Source organism: Ailuropoda melanoleuca, chromosome 2 (assembly GCF_002007445.2).
Source record: "Ailuropoda melanoleuca isolate Jingjing chromosome 2, ASM200744v2, whole genome shotgun sequence".
Lineage (NCBI taxonomy): Eukaryota > Metazoa > Chordata > Mammalia > Carnivora > Ursidae > Ailuropoda > Ailuropoda melanoleuca.
The window spans coordinates 109,853,051-109,867,515 of record NC_048219.1 but is presented as its reverse complement, the minus strand read 5'-3'; the positions used below and the strand labels follow the sequence as shown (position 1 = coordinate 109,867,515).

Below are 14,465 nucleotides of genomic sequence, written 5' to 3'. Positions count from 1 at the left end.
AATGCATCAAATCAGCACACTGTACATCTTAAACTTATATATGTCAAATTATATCTAAAAAAACAGAATTAGCATGTCGTTAAAATATTATTTTTAAGTGGATATTCAGCAAGTTCTTTAAGAATGTGCTATACTCCCATCCTTTCTATTTCATTTTCTAAAAAGTATGTTTAATATAACCAAATCTTGTCGTTAAAGTCAAAACCATATTCTTTCAATACCTGAAAAATACTCTGTATTTAAAGCTGCAGTGACAGAATGATTCAAAAAAGATATGAAAAGTAGGCTCTGCCACTATTTTTCTACAAAAATACTTGAGAACTTCTACTTTAAGCATTTGGTTAAGAAGACAGTTTTAGAAAATTGGAAACACAGATATGATTTCCTGCTGAAGCTAATGTTATCCAATGTAATTTTCAGGCCTTCAGGAGTTAAGGAGCCAGGGATAATACGAGGTATGGGAACACAGTGAAAGAGTTACAAAGACAAAATCTGACAAAATTTGCCTGTCATAACTTTGTAGCTGTCCCCAGCCATTCCTGGAATTCCTGCCTAGGAACAGTATAGGGGCTAAGGACAGGCTGCCCCACGATGGGCCACTCTGGCATGAAAATTACTCTAAGCTAAAAGCAATCAAGACCCTATGAGCCCAAGAGAAACTTTTGCACCTCCCTTAACCACATGGAAGAATCTAAATGGGAGGTCTTTTCCAGAATAAGGATTACTCTCAGAGATAAATTTTATTGGAGTCACCCATCTGCATGGCAGGGCAAACATCTAATTACCAAACATAAGCTCTTCTTATCACTCTGTGAATTGCTTTCCTTCCCCCCAAGTCCCAGACTCTTACCCTTTCTCCTTAGTTCAGAATGACACGTATACCTCATATTGCCTGTCCTTGGAATTTCCATGTCTGTGTGGATTCCCCATACATGCACTACTAAATTTGATTTTCTCCTGTTAATCTGTCTCAAGTCAATTCCCTTCTTAGTCCAGCTAGAAGGACCATTGAAGAGGACATGAATTCTTGCTCCCTGACAATAGCACTAAGAACATTTACCAAGCAAGCCTAATAAAGAACATTCTAGAGGTACATAAGAACATCTTGAATAACAATTAAAAGTAATTTTGAGTATTTGCAGAGTAGCAATACCCAATATCAAAAGAGTAAAATTCAAGACAGAGAGGACCACAAGAAAATTGCTTTCATGCGTGATTTTGGCACCTCTCAAGAAAAATGATCAAAGTTCCAAAAGATTTTAACAAGTCTGAGGGGTATTACTTTGGAATGATCAAGAGTAGTTTATATGTAGACACAAATGTGGGGGGAGAGAAATCTCTTAAGAAAAACAATTTTTCCTGGAGATGGTGACAGGACAAGAACAGAAAAGAAAAATTGCCTCTCTTCTGAGCTCTACTCAGCTCAATTAGTGAGATGTCACAACTTGAGAGCAGTTTGGGTTGGCAGACAGGCATAAAAGGAAAAAAAAAATGGAAGAACACTAGCCCTTAGGAGCCATTTCATGCTGCCTCTGAGACGGGGTGCAGCGTACCTGGGTTTTGGAATAACTACTACTACCTTAGGGAGAGGTTAAATGTTCTAGGAGTATCTGCTGTATCAAATCCTCCCAAATAACCCTGAGGAATGAATCACTGTGCTTCCCTTAATTCTATGGCATATGATATTTCATACTTAAAGCAAAGTCTTTTCAAAGGTACAAACACCAACACCCCTCCCCACGTAAGAATGGTACACCTGAATGTACTTAATCATGGATAAGCTTGGGCTGCCTTCCATATTAATCCTCAAGAACAGGACTTCTTACTCCATTTCAGTCTGGGGCTCCTGCCAAAGTACCAAGTCTAAAAATGAGCAGGACACTGCCAGGAATGATTTGGACTAGCTTAGAATGAGTGGGAGTTGGGCTGATCGAAAAGAAGCAAGAAGCCAAAACTGGTTAAGTCAAATTAAAGTTTAAGTGTAGCCATATTTTTCTGGGTAAACAAATTCAGATAGACTGATAGTTTCCACATCACAATATTCTGCTATTAATTAATGAAGTACTATTAAAAATGAGCATAAGCTCTTTCCCTATAGAAATATTTTTTTCATCCACAAGCCTCTTCTAAGAAAGAAATATTCATGCTAAAATATTTCTATGCATCTTTGGAAAGAAATATTCTTTAAAACATTATCACCCTACTATGAAAAACAAAATGCATTACACTCATTTCCAAATTTAGACCACTTCTCTTTGGGGGGAAGACACACTTTTAAAATAGCAATTGTTTCTAAAAAACACACATATTCAATTTATATCCTCTCATTCAATTGCAAACATAATCAAAACTCAAAAATGTATTTAAGGAGGTAGCATACATTTTTAAAGAGTATAGGTAATGAATCTCAATGTATCATTTTCCCCCCAATACACACTGTGAACACACAGATTTGCAACCTATAAGCAAAATATGATTTCCTGGAACTCTTGCCTTCAATCATGTGAAGAACTCATAAGGAGAAATGTAAGTCCAACAGAGCTTTAATGTCCCTATATTTAAGATTTTATTAAGGAGAGTTTCGAAAGAAAAAAACAGCAAAAATATAAAGTATAAATAATCTACTCAACATATTATAGACTGTAAAAAAATTAAAATATATTATGTGTTTTATTATGCACAGCAGAGTCAAGGGCATCAGCCAACTGACCTGATTATCCAATAAACTATTGTGAAGTTTTCTGCCTTGATAAGAGTTTTGGGTAAACTGCATGCCAGAGCTATTTAGCATCACAAATGTACTTAGCAGAAAGCCATTCAAGTATTGCGGTCACTTTGGCACTTCTAGAGAAAAAGCTATCACATTGATAGGTTTGGGTTTAAAAGGGAGGCTTTTTAGGAGAGATTATAAAAATTGATTCCACTAACAGGTTCAGAACAGTTTATGAGCTTGTGTACATAATACCAACTTTTTTTTTTTTTACATCACTGAAATTTCAATGGGGATCCAACATTCAGGAGTTTTGAGACAAATCTTGAAAGGCTCTTTGGGCAATAATAGTTTGGGGGTTCCTACTTCTTTCTTCTAGAAGGGCTAGTGTTTTTGAGAATTTAAATGACACATCATAGCATAGGAGACCAGGGTTCTAACATTTTTTTCTGCAAAACTAGCCACCCACTCATCCAGAGAGAAGGCTTCTTTTAAAATAAAGCATATAGTAAATATAATTCAACAATATACAAGGTAGTACAGTAGGGGATGGAATGAGTTATAAAAGTAGAAAGACCTTGCCTTCACAAGATCTCCCTTTCTACAGAGAAATGGAGAAGAATGAATAAGCATATGTAGGTATGCTGACATTACGTAGGCATATGCATTATATATACATATATACAAGTTGTATATGTTTACATACATATTTATAAACAGTATGTTTGGCTCAATCTGACATGTACAGAATTTTCCTCTTATACAGGTACTGAAGTTATGTGCCTCTCTTACTGCTAAAATTTGATTATATATTTTTCTAAGCTCTTCCTTATGTGAATAGAAAAGAGTATTAACCTGGTCTTAAAAACAGGAAAATAAATCTAAACCTGAGAACTAATTGGAAAGGAGACAAATAACCTAAGGCCAGTAGTAAAACTGAACTTTACAAAAAAGGCTCAGTGGGTGTACCTCTAACTAGATCATAATTCCAGCTTAGAGAAACAAATAGCTATCTTTTCTAAAGAAGACTTGCCATAAATAATGGAAGCTGGGGAATATTTCCTCAATAATGAAAATTCCTGTCAACCCAATTTATTTTCAGATGAGTTAAGAAAATATGGATAGCTTTAAATAGGTCTATATATTATGCAACGTGAGCGCGCGCACACACATGCACACACACACGTGATACTCATATTTAAGAGCAAATATATAATGAAGTCAGCAAAGATTGCTTTCCACAAATCTACTTCCAGGTAAAAGTGCGCTTGCTTTAGAAAAGGAATTTCTTTAAGGAGAATTTCTTCTAAATTTTGAATTTTTTTTTTTTACAACAGCGTTCTCCGTTGCTATTCACAGACTTAAAACTGAGAGGGAAGCCTTATTACTTAATGCCCCTATCAATTAACTTATATTAAAATACAAAGTATGAATTAGGGTGAAGTTTTTCAATTCAAGTTGAATTAAGCCACACACATGCTAGACAACTGAGACATCTTTATAGCAGAATATATACCACATTAAATCTGATTTCTCATCATTAAATCCCGGGATTCATTCGGAACATAACAAACAAATGTCTCTGAAATGCTAAAATTTCCTTCTTGAACTCAAGAGTTAGAAATACCTCTTGCAGACAGCCCCATCCTCACATAATTTTCACTTATGGAATTTATCTAAGTTATTCTTGAAGTTGGGTTTAATTTTTTTTAGCTTGTACTACCTTCTTCAGGTTACCAGTTTGATACGTCAATCAAACATTTTGAAAAAGTTTCCTTTAAGTCACAACAGGTTGACAAGTATCTATCTTATTCATACCCTCAAATTTGATAGACACACTTCTACATATTTGCCTTTGCATACTGAAAATAAAGTCTTCAAGTCTGCACTACAATGAAATCCCTTGGTAATTTCCTTCTTCATAAAATTAGCATATTAAAATTGGTGTTTAGCCTAAGTGTTAAGGTTTAGCTTTCATTGAAGGTTTTGAGAAAAAATAAGAATTACCATGCATTGTTTATAAATGATTAGTAGTTATTTTCCATTTTAAATGCCTGAAAAATTCCCTAGGGAAGGTCATATAGTCCTCATACACAGCATTCACTTGAAAAATTTTCCTTGTAATCATAAACCTGTCTTATACCTTTTCTTTGTACTGAACTAAGGTTTATCTCCTTAAACCATCTCTGCTCTGATTATTTCCCTCCTGTTTTTATTAATCAGATCCTAATCTTCCTTTCACCAAACTACCCTACTTGTGGAGTTTTGGGGGTTTCTTTGTTTTTGCAACCTTTATGTTGATTTTATGATCTTCTGCCTTGTCTTCCCCCATTGGTTTGCGTTAGCTTTGAGAGAAGAAACTATGGTCACTATTTTACCACATAACCTTAAAAAAAAAAAAAAAGAGTAGGTACTCTGCCATCTTAAAACTTAACTGTTTTTTGGTGGAATGGTAATTTTTCATTTTCAGTGAGTTATGGGTCTTTTGGCAAAACTTAAGAAAAAAAGTGGCTAGAGATATTGGCCTTAATTGACACATGATATCTACTTGTATGTTTGTATGCTATTCAAATTAATTAAGAATAGACATATGGATTTCCCCTCCATTAAACAGTCTGTACAGAAACTCTAATCAAAAGGGGATCATGGGGCAGAAATTAACAGCATTAGTAATAGAAGCCTGTGCAGCTATTCTGTTAAAATAGCTGCAGGATCACAAATGAACGATATGCACATATAAGACACCCTCCACAACTTTAAGAATAAGGAATTTTCAACAATCATCAACATGTGCTCTACCTATTCAATCGATAAAAATATTACATGTCAGTCCTAATCTGATAACCACTATGCAATTATGGGAGAAATTGGAGGTCTTTATTAAAATTCTTAACTTAATCTTAGACTATCATATGGGTAAAGCCAAGTAACATACTCTAATCAATATTGCCTAGGATAGCAATTTTATTAGACATCTATATGCAAGGGTATCCTCCAGGGTTCCATTTATGAAAAAAGCTTTGATTTTTGGGGAAATAGGTAGAGAAACAGCTCAGAAAAGACATGAAAAACTGGATACTTTGGTAATGTTGAGAAGAAAAAAAAAATAGATGAAGAGTTTGGTGAAGGAAAAGAGTACCCCATTTTTGGAGCACATGGATGAAATCACTAACTATACTTACTGCCATAAAGTACTTGACATTCTCCCAACATTAGTGTTTATATATTTTTTTTACTACTTATATTTAAATACATATATATATATGCACACACACACACACATATACACACACAAACAAATCACTTTTATAATATGAATAATCAAGTTACACTTCAAGACCATATAAAATCAGTTGGATTATTTCTCATAAACATTGTTATTGCTAGTAACACCAAGTTGGTCTCTGCATTACCTAAGAAGTAGGCAAGGCTTCTATTACTAACTCTGTTATATTACTTTATGTCCTCTTAACCCCTCTTCTGAACTTGTGAGAACTTTTTATGACCCACTTGTAACAAGATAATGACTTCAATTTCCAGAAGAAATAATCAAGTGAATAATTTTTTAAGGCTTTTTGTGTTGTTGCTTCATGTACTTTACCTGATTTTTGAGATCCAGTCTGGGACATGGGCGACCTCCATTGTAAGGTTTCTCTTTTAGCCATTTGGACCGAATTCGCACTCCAATTCCACAAGACGAGCTGCAAGACCCCCAACTAGACCAGTCGCTTAACTTGCAATCAAATGGGCATGGGATGACACACTCTTCTTCAATATAACCTGAAAGAAAGATTTAAGTGAAGGGAGGAAAATCTAGTCAAAGTGTACTAATTAAATTTACTTGTTTACAGAAAGTAAACAGTCACATCTCAGATTGTTCAACAATATCACTGCAATGGCTTCAGTGATTTTCTATTCAAATAAACAGACAAAGGTTTTAAGAGATAGGTGATAGAGTCACATTTGCATTCCAAATTTGAGCCATCTAACACTTTATAGCCAATTCTGAAAGGGAGGAGCAAAGAAAAGTGCAGTTAGTCTTATTTTCTCTTAGAAAGAAATAAAATGTTTCGGGGCTAATGATAGCACCATCTCCCCTCACTGAGCCTTGTGTTCTATAATTCCCACAACTCACCATCTGGGATCAGGGTGCATAAGACAGTCCATTTTTTTTTAAGTATCTGTGATCTGCAAAGCTTTCACTAAGACAGCTCTTGATTCTCACTTCCTGGTAGTGTGGCTTGGAGGTGGGAGGAGGACAGAGAGTGGACCACAAATTAGGAAGAACAGGATATTATTTTCCATCTACAGGACCAGTGAAAGGTTGCATGAGGATATTAGACTGGAATCAAGAGACTTGGGTGGAAATGCACAGGTAGATGTTCTAGTTACCTGGACTTGCTCCTGTCCCAGCCCACTTCTTGCTACAGTCTTTCTCTGGATGACCTTGTTATTTAACTATCACCTCCACTGATCATTACCAAATAGGTATTTCCAATTCTAATCTTGCTACTGACTTCTTTAAGACCCACTGATCCACTCTAATTGGATGCCTAATTATCTCCAAATTCAACATACCTGAAACTGAAGCCATCAATTTCCTTTAAAAAACATGCTAATTCTTTGTATCGTTCATCTTTACTAAGTGCGACATATCTGATCCCTGTACCCTGGTGTCCATGCCTGTATAATTTCATCCCTTTGAGTTTGGGCAGGACCTTTGACTATAATAGTATTCCACTCCCAAGATTAGGTTATGGTATATAGCAAAAAGGAAGGAAATTCACCGATATATTAATATGTCAAATTAGTTGATTTTGATGATCAAAAGGAGATTGAGAGTTTGGCCCAATATGGTAGCAGAAGAAGACCCTGAACTCACCTCCTCTGTGGACACACCAAATCTATACCTAGTTACATAGCAATTCCTCCGGAAGAACTGTGAGAGGACTAAACAACTGCTGCACAACAAAAGAGACCATGTACGGGCGCCTGGGTGGCTCAGTTGTTAAGCATCTGCCTTCAGCCCAGGGTGTGATCCCAGGGTTCTGGGATCAAGCCCCACGTCAGGCTCCTCCACTGGGAGCCTGCTTCTTCCTCTCCCACTCCCCCTGCTTGTGTTCCCTCTCTCGCTGGCTGTCTCTCTGTCAAATAAATAAAATCTTAAAAAAGAAAAAAGACCATGTAGAGAATGGCAAGACAGATGTGATGTGGTAACTGAAGACACCGCCATGTCTAATGCTGTGAACTACAGTGGGAAAGGGTACTACGGAGGGACCACGAGCAGTTTCATCCATCTAGGGCACGGAAACAAACAAGGTTTTAAAAAGAAACTAGAATTAGAAGAAAACAGCTTTAGAACCCTCCCTGCCAAATAAAGAGCTGCTAGAACTTTCTCCGGGTTGGAGAGGCTGGATAGCATCACAGTGCATATCCCCCCTTCATCCTGCAGACAGGAGCAGGGTCCAGGCATCCTAGCCAGCCTGCCACCTCAGCAACCCCTGGGTCCCTAGCCCACACCAGCCCCAGATGTCCCGGGGGCATAGAAAAAAAGCCACAGTTTGAAAGAGCAACTAGAACATAAAAGATCCAGCCCTAGATCTCTACCAAAAGGTGGGAGAGCTGCTGGAGCTCTCTCCAAATTGAAGGGCCTGGCGAGTGCCACAGATTATGTTCTCCTTCCATCTTGATAGGGTGGACAAAAATTGGATCCAAGCACCAAAGCTGGCCTACTGCATCAGTGAGCCTCTTGCCCCAAACCAAGACTAGCCCCAGCTGTCCCATCAAGGAGGCCCCAGGGCAGCCATACTACTAGGACACACCTGGTCAGTGCTCACTGTAGCTCCAGCTACCTTGCCAAGGTGGCATAGGCACAAAGCACCCCAGAACACTCCACGTATGCCCAACTTAGGCTCTGCACAACTTGGCAGGATGACCCCTACCTGGAGTGCTTTGGGGACATTTGGCCCAATTCCACCTCAGCTCCAGCCACCGTGCAAGGATGCCTTGGTGTGGAGTACCCTGGGACACACAGCCCATGCCCACTTTGGCTCCAGTCACCCCACCAAGGTGACCTCTGTGCAGAGTGCCCAGGGACCCCCAGGGCACAATAGCCACAGCTCCAGCCAGCCAAAATCACCAGACACACCTCCAGTTTAGGTGAAGTATCTGTTCTGCCAAATTCATACAAACAAAAACAAAGTCAAGCAAAATGGGGAGACAGAAGAATATGTTCCAAATGGGAAAACAAGGCAAAACCTCAGGAAATGAACTAAGTGATATGGAAATGTGCAAAATGCTTGATAAAGAATTGAAAGTAATGGTCATAAAGATGCTCACCAGCCTAGAAAGAGGAGTGGATGAACTCAGGGAGAACTTCAACAAAGAAATAGGAAACATAAAAAATAACAATCAGAGTTGAAGAACAATAACTGATATGAAACATACACTAAAGGGAACCAACAGAAAATTAAAGGGTGCAAAAGAATCAATCAGTGATCTGCAAGACTGGGTAATGGAAAGTGACCAAACTGAACATCAAAAAGACACAAGGAAAAAAAATGACAGTAGGTTAAGGGATCTTTTGGAAAACATCACGTAAAAAACATGCATTATATGGGATCCCATAAGGAGAAAAGAGAATAAATGGGGCAAAAAACTTATTTGAAGAAATAGTAGCTAAAATTTTTCCTAACCTGGGGAAGAAGAGATATCCAGGTTCAGGAAGCACAAAAAGCCTCAAACAAGATGAACCCAAGGAGGTCCAAACCATGACACACAATAATGAAAGTGGCAAAGATTAAAGATAAAGAGAATTTTAAAAGCAACAGCAGAGAAGCAACTGTTATGCACAAGGGAATCCCCATTAAGTCTATCAGCTGATTTTTTTTTTAAAACAGAAACTTGGCAGGCCAAAAATGAGTGGCATGATATAGTCAAAGTGCTAAAAGGAAAACGAACAAACGAAACAAAACCTAAAACTAAGAATACTCTATCCAACAAGATCATCATTCAGAATTAGAGAGATAAAGTGTTTTCCAAACAAAAGTCAAAAGAGTTCATCACCACTAAACTTGCCTGAAAAGAAATGCTAAAGGAACTTCTTGAAGTGAAAAAGAAGAGGCCATAAAGAGTTAAAAAAAAGAAAAAAAGGGGGACTCAAAAGATGTAAAATATGACAACACATACATGAACTGTGGAGGGGAGAGTAAAAATGTTCTTTCAGAATGTGCTGAAGGTTAAGTGACCACCAACTTAATATAGACTGCTATATATTCAGGATGTTATATATGAATGTCATGGTAAACACAAACTAAAAACCTATAATAGATACACACACACACACACACACACAAAATAAAGAGGAAAAAAGCCAAGCATAAGAGTACAATCAATCACAAAAGAAGAAAGCAACAGAGAAGTACATAAACAACCAGAAAAACAATAAGAAAATGGAATAAGTACATAACTATCAATAATTACTTTCAAAGTAAATGGACTAAATGCTGTAATCAAAAGATGTAAGTTAACCGAATGGATGTAAACCAAGCCCCAACTATATGTTACCCATAAGAGACTCACTATAGACCTAAAGACACATACAAACTAAAAGTGAAAGGATAGAAAAAGATACTCCATGCAAACTGAAGTGGAAAAAAAAAACCTGACATAGCACTACTTTTATTATACAAAATAGACTTTAAAACAAAGACCATATCAAGAGACAACAAGGGCACTAAATAATGATAAAGGGATCAATCCAGTAATAAAGTAACAATTGTACATATCTATGCATTCCAACATTTGAGCACCCAAATACATAAAGCAACTAATTGAGGACATAAAGGGAGATACTGACAATAATACAATAATAAGGGACATTAACACCCCACTTACATCGATGGAGAGATAATTCATGTAGAAAAATCAATAAAGAAGCAGTGGCTTTGAATGACACATTAGATCAGATGGACTTGAGATATACACAGAAAATTTCATCCCAAAGCAACACAATACACATTCTTTTTAAGGGCCCATGCAACATTCTCCAGGATAGATGTATGAAGTAACAAACCCCGTCCCAATAAATTTAGGAAGATTGAAATCTTATCAGAGCATCTATCTCTTCCAACCCCAATGGTATGAAACTAGAAATCAATCATAAGAAAAGGAATGGAAAAAAATACAAACATATGGAAACTAAGTAAAATGCTACTAAACAACTAGTGAGTCAATGGAGAAATCAAACCAAAGGATAAGTTTAAAACCTGAGACACAAGAAAAAATAAAATGTAATGGTCCCCTATCATTTTAGACATAATGGTAGGTATTCCAACAGAGAAATTTGTAGTGATACAGGTCTACCTCAAGAAACAAACAAAACCAAATGATCTAATCTTATGCCTAAAGGAACTAGAAAAAAAGAACAAAGTAAGCCTAAAGTTAGAAGGAATTTATAAAATCAGAGCAGAAATAAATGAAATAGAGACCCCCCCAAAAAATAGAAAAGATAAGTGAAACCAGGAGTTGGTTCTTTGAAAAGACAAGCAAAATTGATGAACTTTAGCCAGATTACAAAAGAAACAAATGAACAAAAAAACCCAAATAAATAAAATCAGAAATGAAAGAGAGGAACAACTGACACCACAGGATCATAAGATTATAGGCCAACAAATTGGACAACCTAGAAGAAATGGATAAATACTTAGAAAAATATAATCCTTTAAAACTAAATCAGGAAGAAATTGAAAATCTGAACAGACTATGAGTATTAAAAATAAATCAGTCATCAAAAATCAAAAAAGTACCCTCATGAGACAAAAGTCCAGGACCAGGGGCGCCTGGGTGGCACAGCGGTTAAGCATCTGCCTTCGGCTCAGGGCATGATCCCAGCGTTCTGGGATCGAGCCCCACATCTGGCTCCTCCACTAAGAGCCTGCTTCTTCCTCTCCCATTCCCCCTGCTTGTGTTCCCTCTCTCGCTGGCTGTCTCTAGCTCTGTCAAATAAATAAAATCTTAAAAAAAAAAAAGTGGTTTTATAGGGAACATACCTCATAATAATTAAGGGCATATATAACAAAGCCAGACATCATACTCAACAGTGAAAAAACAGTTTTCTGTAATGTCGGAAAAAAGACAAGGATGTCCATTCTTGCTAGCTTTATTTAACATAGTACTAAAAATCTTAGTCACAATAGTCAGACAAAATAGGCATCCAAATTAAAAAAAAAAAAAGCGAAAACTTCACTATTTGCAGATGACATGATAGTATACAGATAAAACCCTAAAGAAGGCAACAAAAAACTCTTAGAATAAATGAATTCAGTAAAGTTGTAGGGTATGAAATATATAGAAATCTGTTGTTTCTTACATTAACAGCAAAGTAGCAGAAAGAGAAATTAACAATCCCATTTACAATTGCACCAAAAAGCATAAAATACCTAGGAATAAACTGAACCAAGGAAGTGAAATATTATACTCTAAAAACAAAAAAACTGATGAAAGAAATTGAAGATGACATAAACAGACTGGAAGATATCCCATGCTCATGGACTTGAAAGAACCAATATTGTTAAAATTTCTATACTACCTCAAGCAATGGACAGATTTAATGCAATGCCTATCAAAACACCAATAGTTTTAATAAAATGGAACAAATACTAAAATTTGTATGGGACCACAAAGAACTAGCCAAATTGCCAAAAGCACTCTTAAGGAAGAACAAAGCTGGAAGTATCGCAATCCCAATTTCAAGATTTACTACAAAGCTGTAATAATCAAAACATGGTACCAGCACAAAAAGAGGCACACAGATCACTAGAACAGAATAGAGGGCAGAAAAATAAAGCAATGCTTATATGGTCAATTAATCTATGACAAGGAAAAAATATACAATGGAGAAAAGACAGTCTCTTCAACAAATGTTTCTGGGAAAACTGGACAACTATATGCAAAAGAATGAAACTGGACCACTTTCTTACACCATACATAAAAATAAATGCAAAATAGATTGAAGACTTAAATGTGAGACCAGAAACCATAAAACCCCTAGAAGAAAACATAGGCAGTAATCTCAGACATTGACCTTAGCTACATTTTTCTAGATAGGTCTCCGAAAGCAAGGGAAACAAAAGCAAAAATAAACTATTGGGACTACAACTAAACAAGAAGCTATTGCAAAGCAAAAGAAAACATCAACAAAACAAAAAGGCAACCTACTGAATGGGAGAAGATTTATGCAAATGATACGTCTGATAAGGGGTAATATCCAAAACATATAAAGAACTCCTACAACTCAACACCAGAAAAGAAAAACAAAACAAACAAAAATCCAATTAAAACATGGGAGAAGATTGAATAGACATTTTTCCAAAGAAGACATACAGATGGCTGACACATGAAAAGATACTTAATATCATTAATCATCAGGGAATGAAAATGAAAACCACAGTGAGATATGACCTTATAGGTGTAAGAATGGCTAGTATCAAAGACAAGTGTTGGTGAAGATATGGAGAAAATGGAGTCCTCGCACACTGCTGATGGGAATGTAAATTGGTGCAACCACTGTGGAAAGCAGTACAGTGTCTCCTTAAAAAATTAAAAATAGAAATATCATATGATCCAGTAATCCTACTACTGGATAGTTGCCCAAAGAAAACAAAACACTCACTTGAAAAGACATATGCACCCTCATATTTATGGAAGCATTATTTACAATAGCTAAAATATGAAAGCAACTCAAGTGCCCATTGACTGATGAGTAGATAAATAAGTGGTGTATGTGTGTGTGTGTGTATGCTTGTGTATATATATATACACACATGCATACATATGCGAATATTAGTCATAAAAAAGAATGAAATCTTGACATTTGTGACAACATGGATAGACCTAAAGGGTAATATTCTAAATGAAATAAGTCGGACAGGTAAAGATAAATACCACATGACTTCACTTGTATGTAGAATATAAAAACCATACAAAAAACCAAAAAAAAAAAAAGGGTAGAAACAGACCCATAAATACAGAGAACAAACCAAAGGTGCCATAGGGGAGGATGGTGAAAGGATGGGCAAAATGGGTGAAGGGGTGTCGGCGGAGGTACAGGCTTCTAGTATGGGAAGTGTAAGTCGGGGGAAGGAATGTTGCAGGGAATAGAGAATGCAGTCAATAGTATTTTAATAGTGTTGTATGGTGATAGATGATAGCTACACTTGTGAGCATAACATAAGATACATGGTTGTTGAATGAATATTGTAAACATGAAAATAATGTAACATTGTGTGTTAAAAAATTTCAATAATAATTAGAAAGGACACAGTATCCATGACAGAATATTAGGTGCCAAACAGTAACAACAACAACAACAGAGGGAGGAGTTTACCTGGGGGTGGGCCTGACTTAATCAGGTGAAAACTCTTAAGAGTGTCTGGGACATTTCTGTGGAGGACAAAATCTCCTCTTGGCCTTAAAGATGCAGACAGCCATGGGTAAAATGCCTGTGGAGTGGCCATATTGCAGGGGACTGAGGAACTGGGGCGGGGGGGGGGGAACAGTTCCTGGGGACTCCAGTAACTGAGGACAGCCTACATCTTTCAACCAGTAAGGAAACAGGGACCTCAGCTCCACAGTGCACATAGATGAATTCTGCCAAGAATTCCAAGGGAGCTTGGAAGAGGAGCTTTCCCAAGTTAAGTCTCTGCTGAGACCTTAGCCTTGGCTGGCATTTTTTTTTTTTTTTAGGATTTTTTTT

The 14,465-nt window shown here is 36.7% G+C and overlaps 1 protein-coding gene across 1 annotated transcript in view; it reads right to left on the bottom strand.

The window, feature by feature from the left end:
- Positions 1-14,465, bottom strand: part of THSD7B (thrombospondin type 1 domain containing 7B) — an 848,738-nt gene that overhangs the window by 187,747 nt on the left and 646,526 nt on the right. Inside the window, 1 exon segment of the mRNA XM_034654492.1 lies at positions 6,312-6,490. Within this exon segment, the coding sequence (XP_034510383.1) occupies positions 6,312-6,490 (179 nt within the window).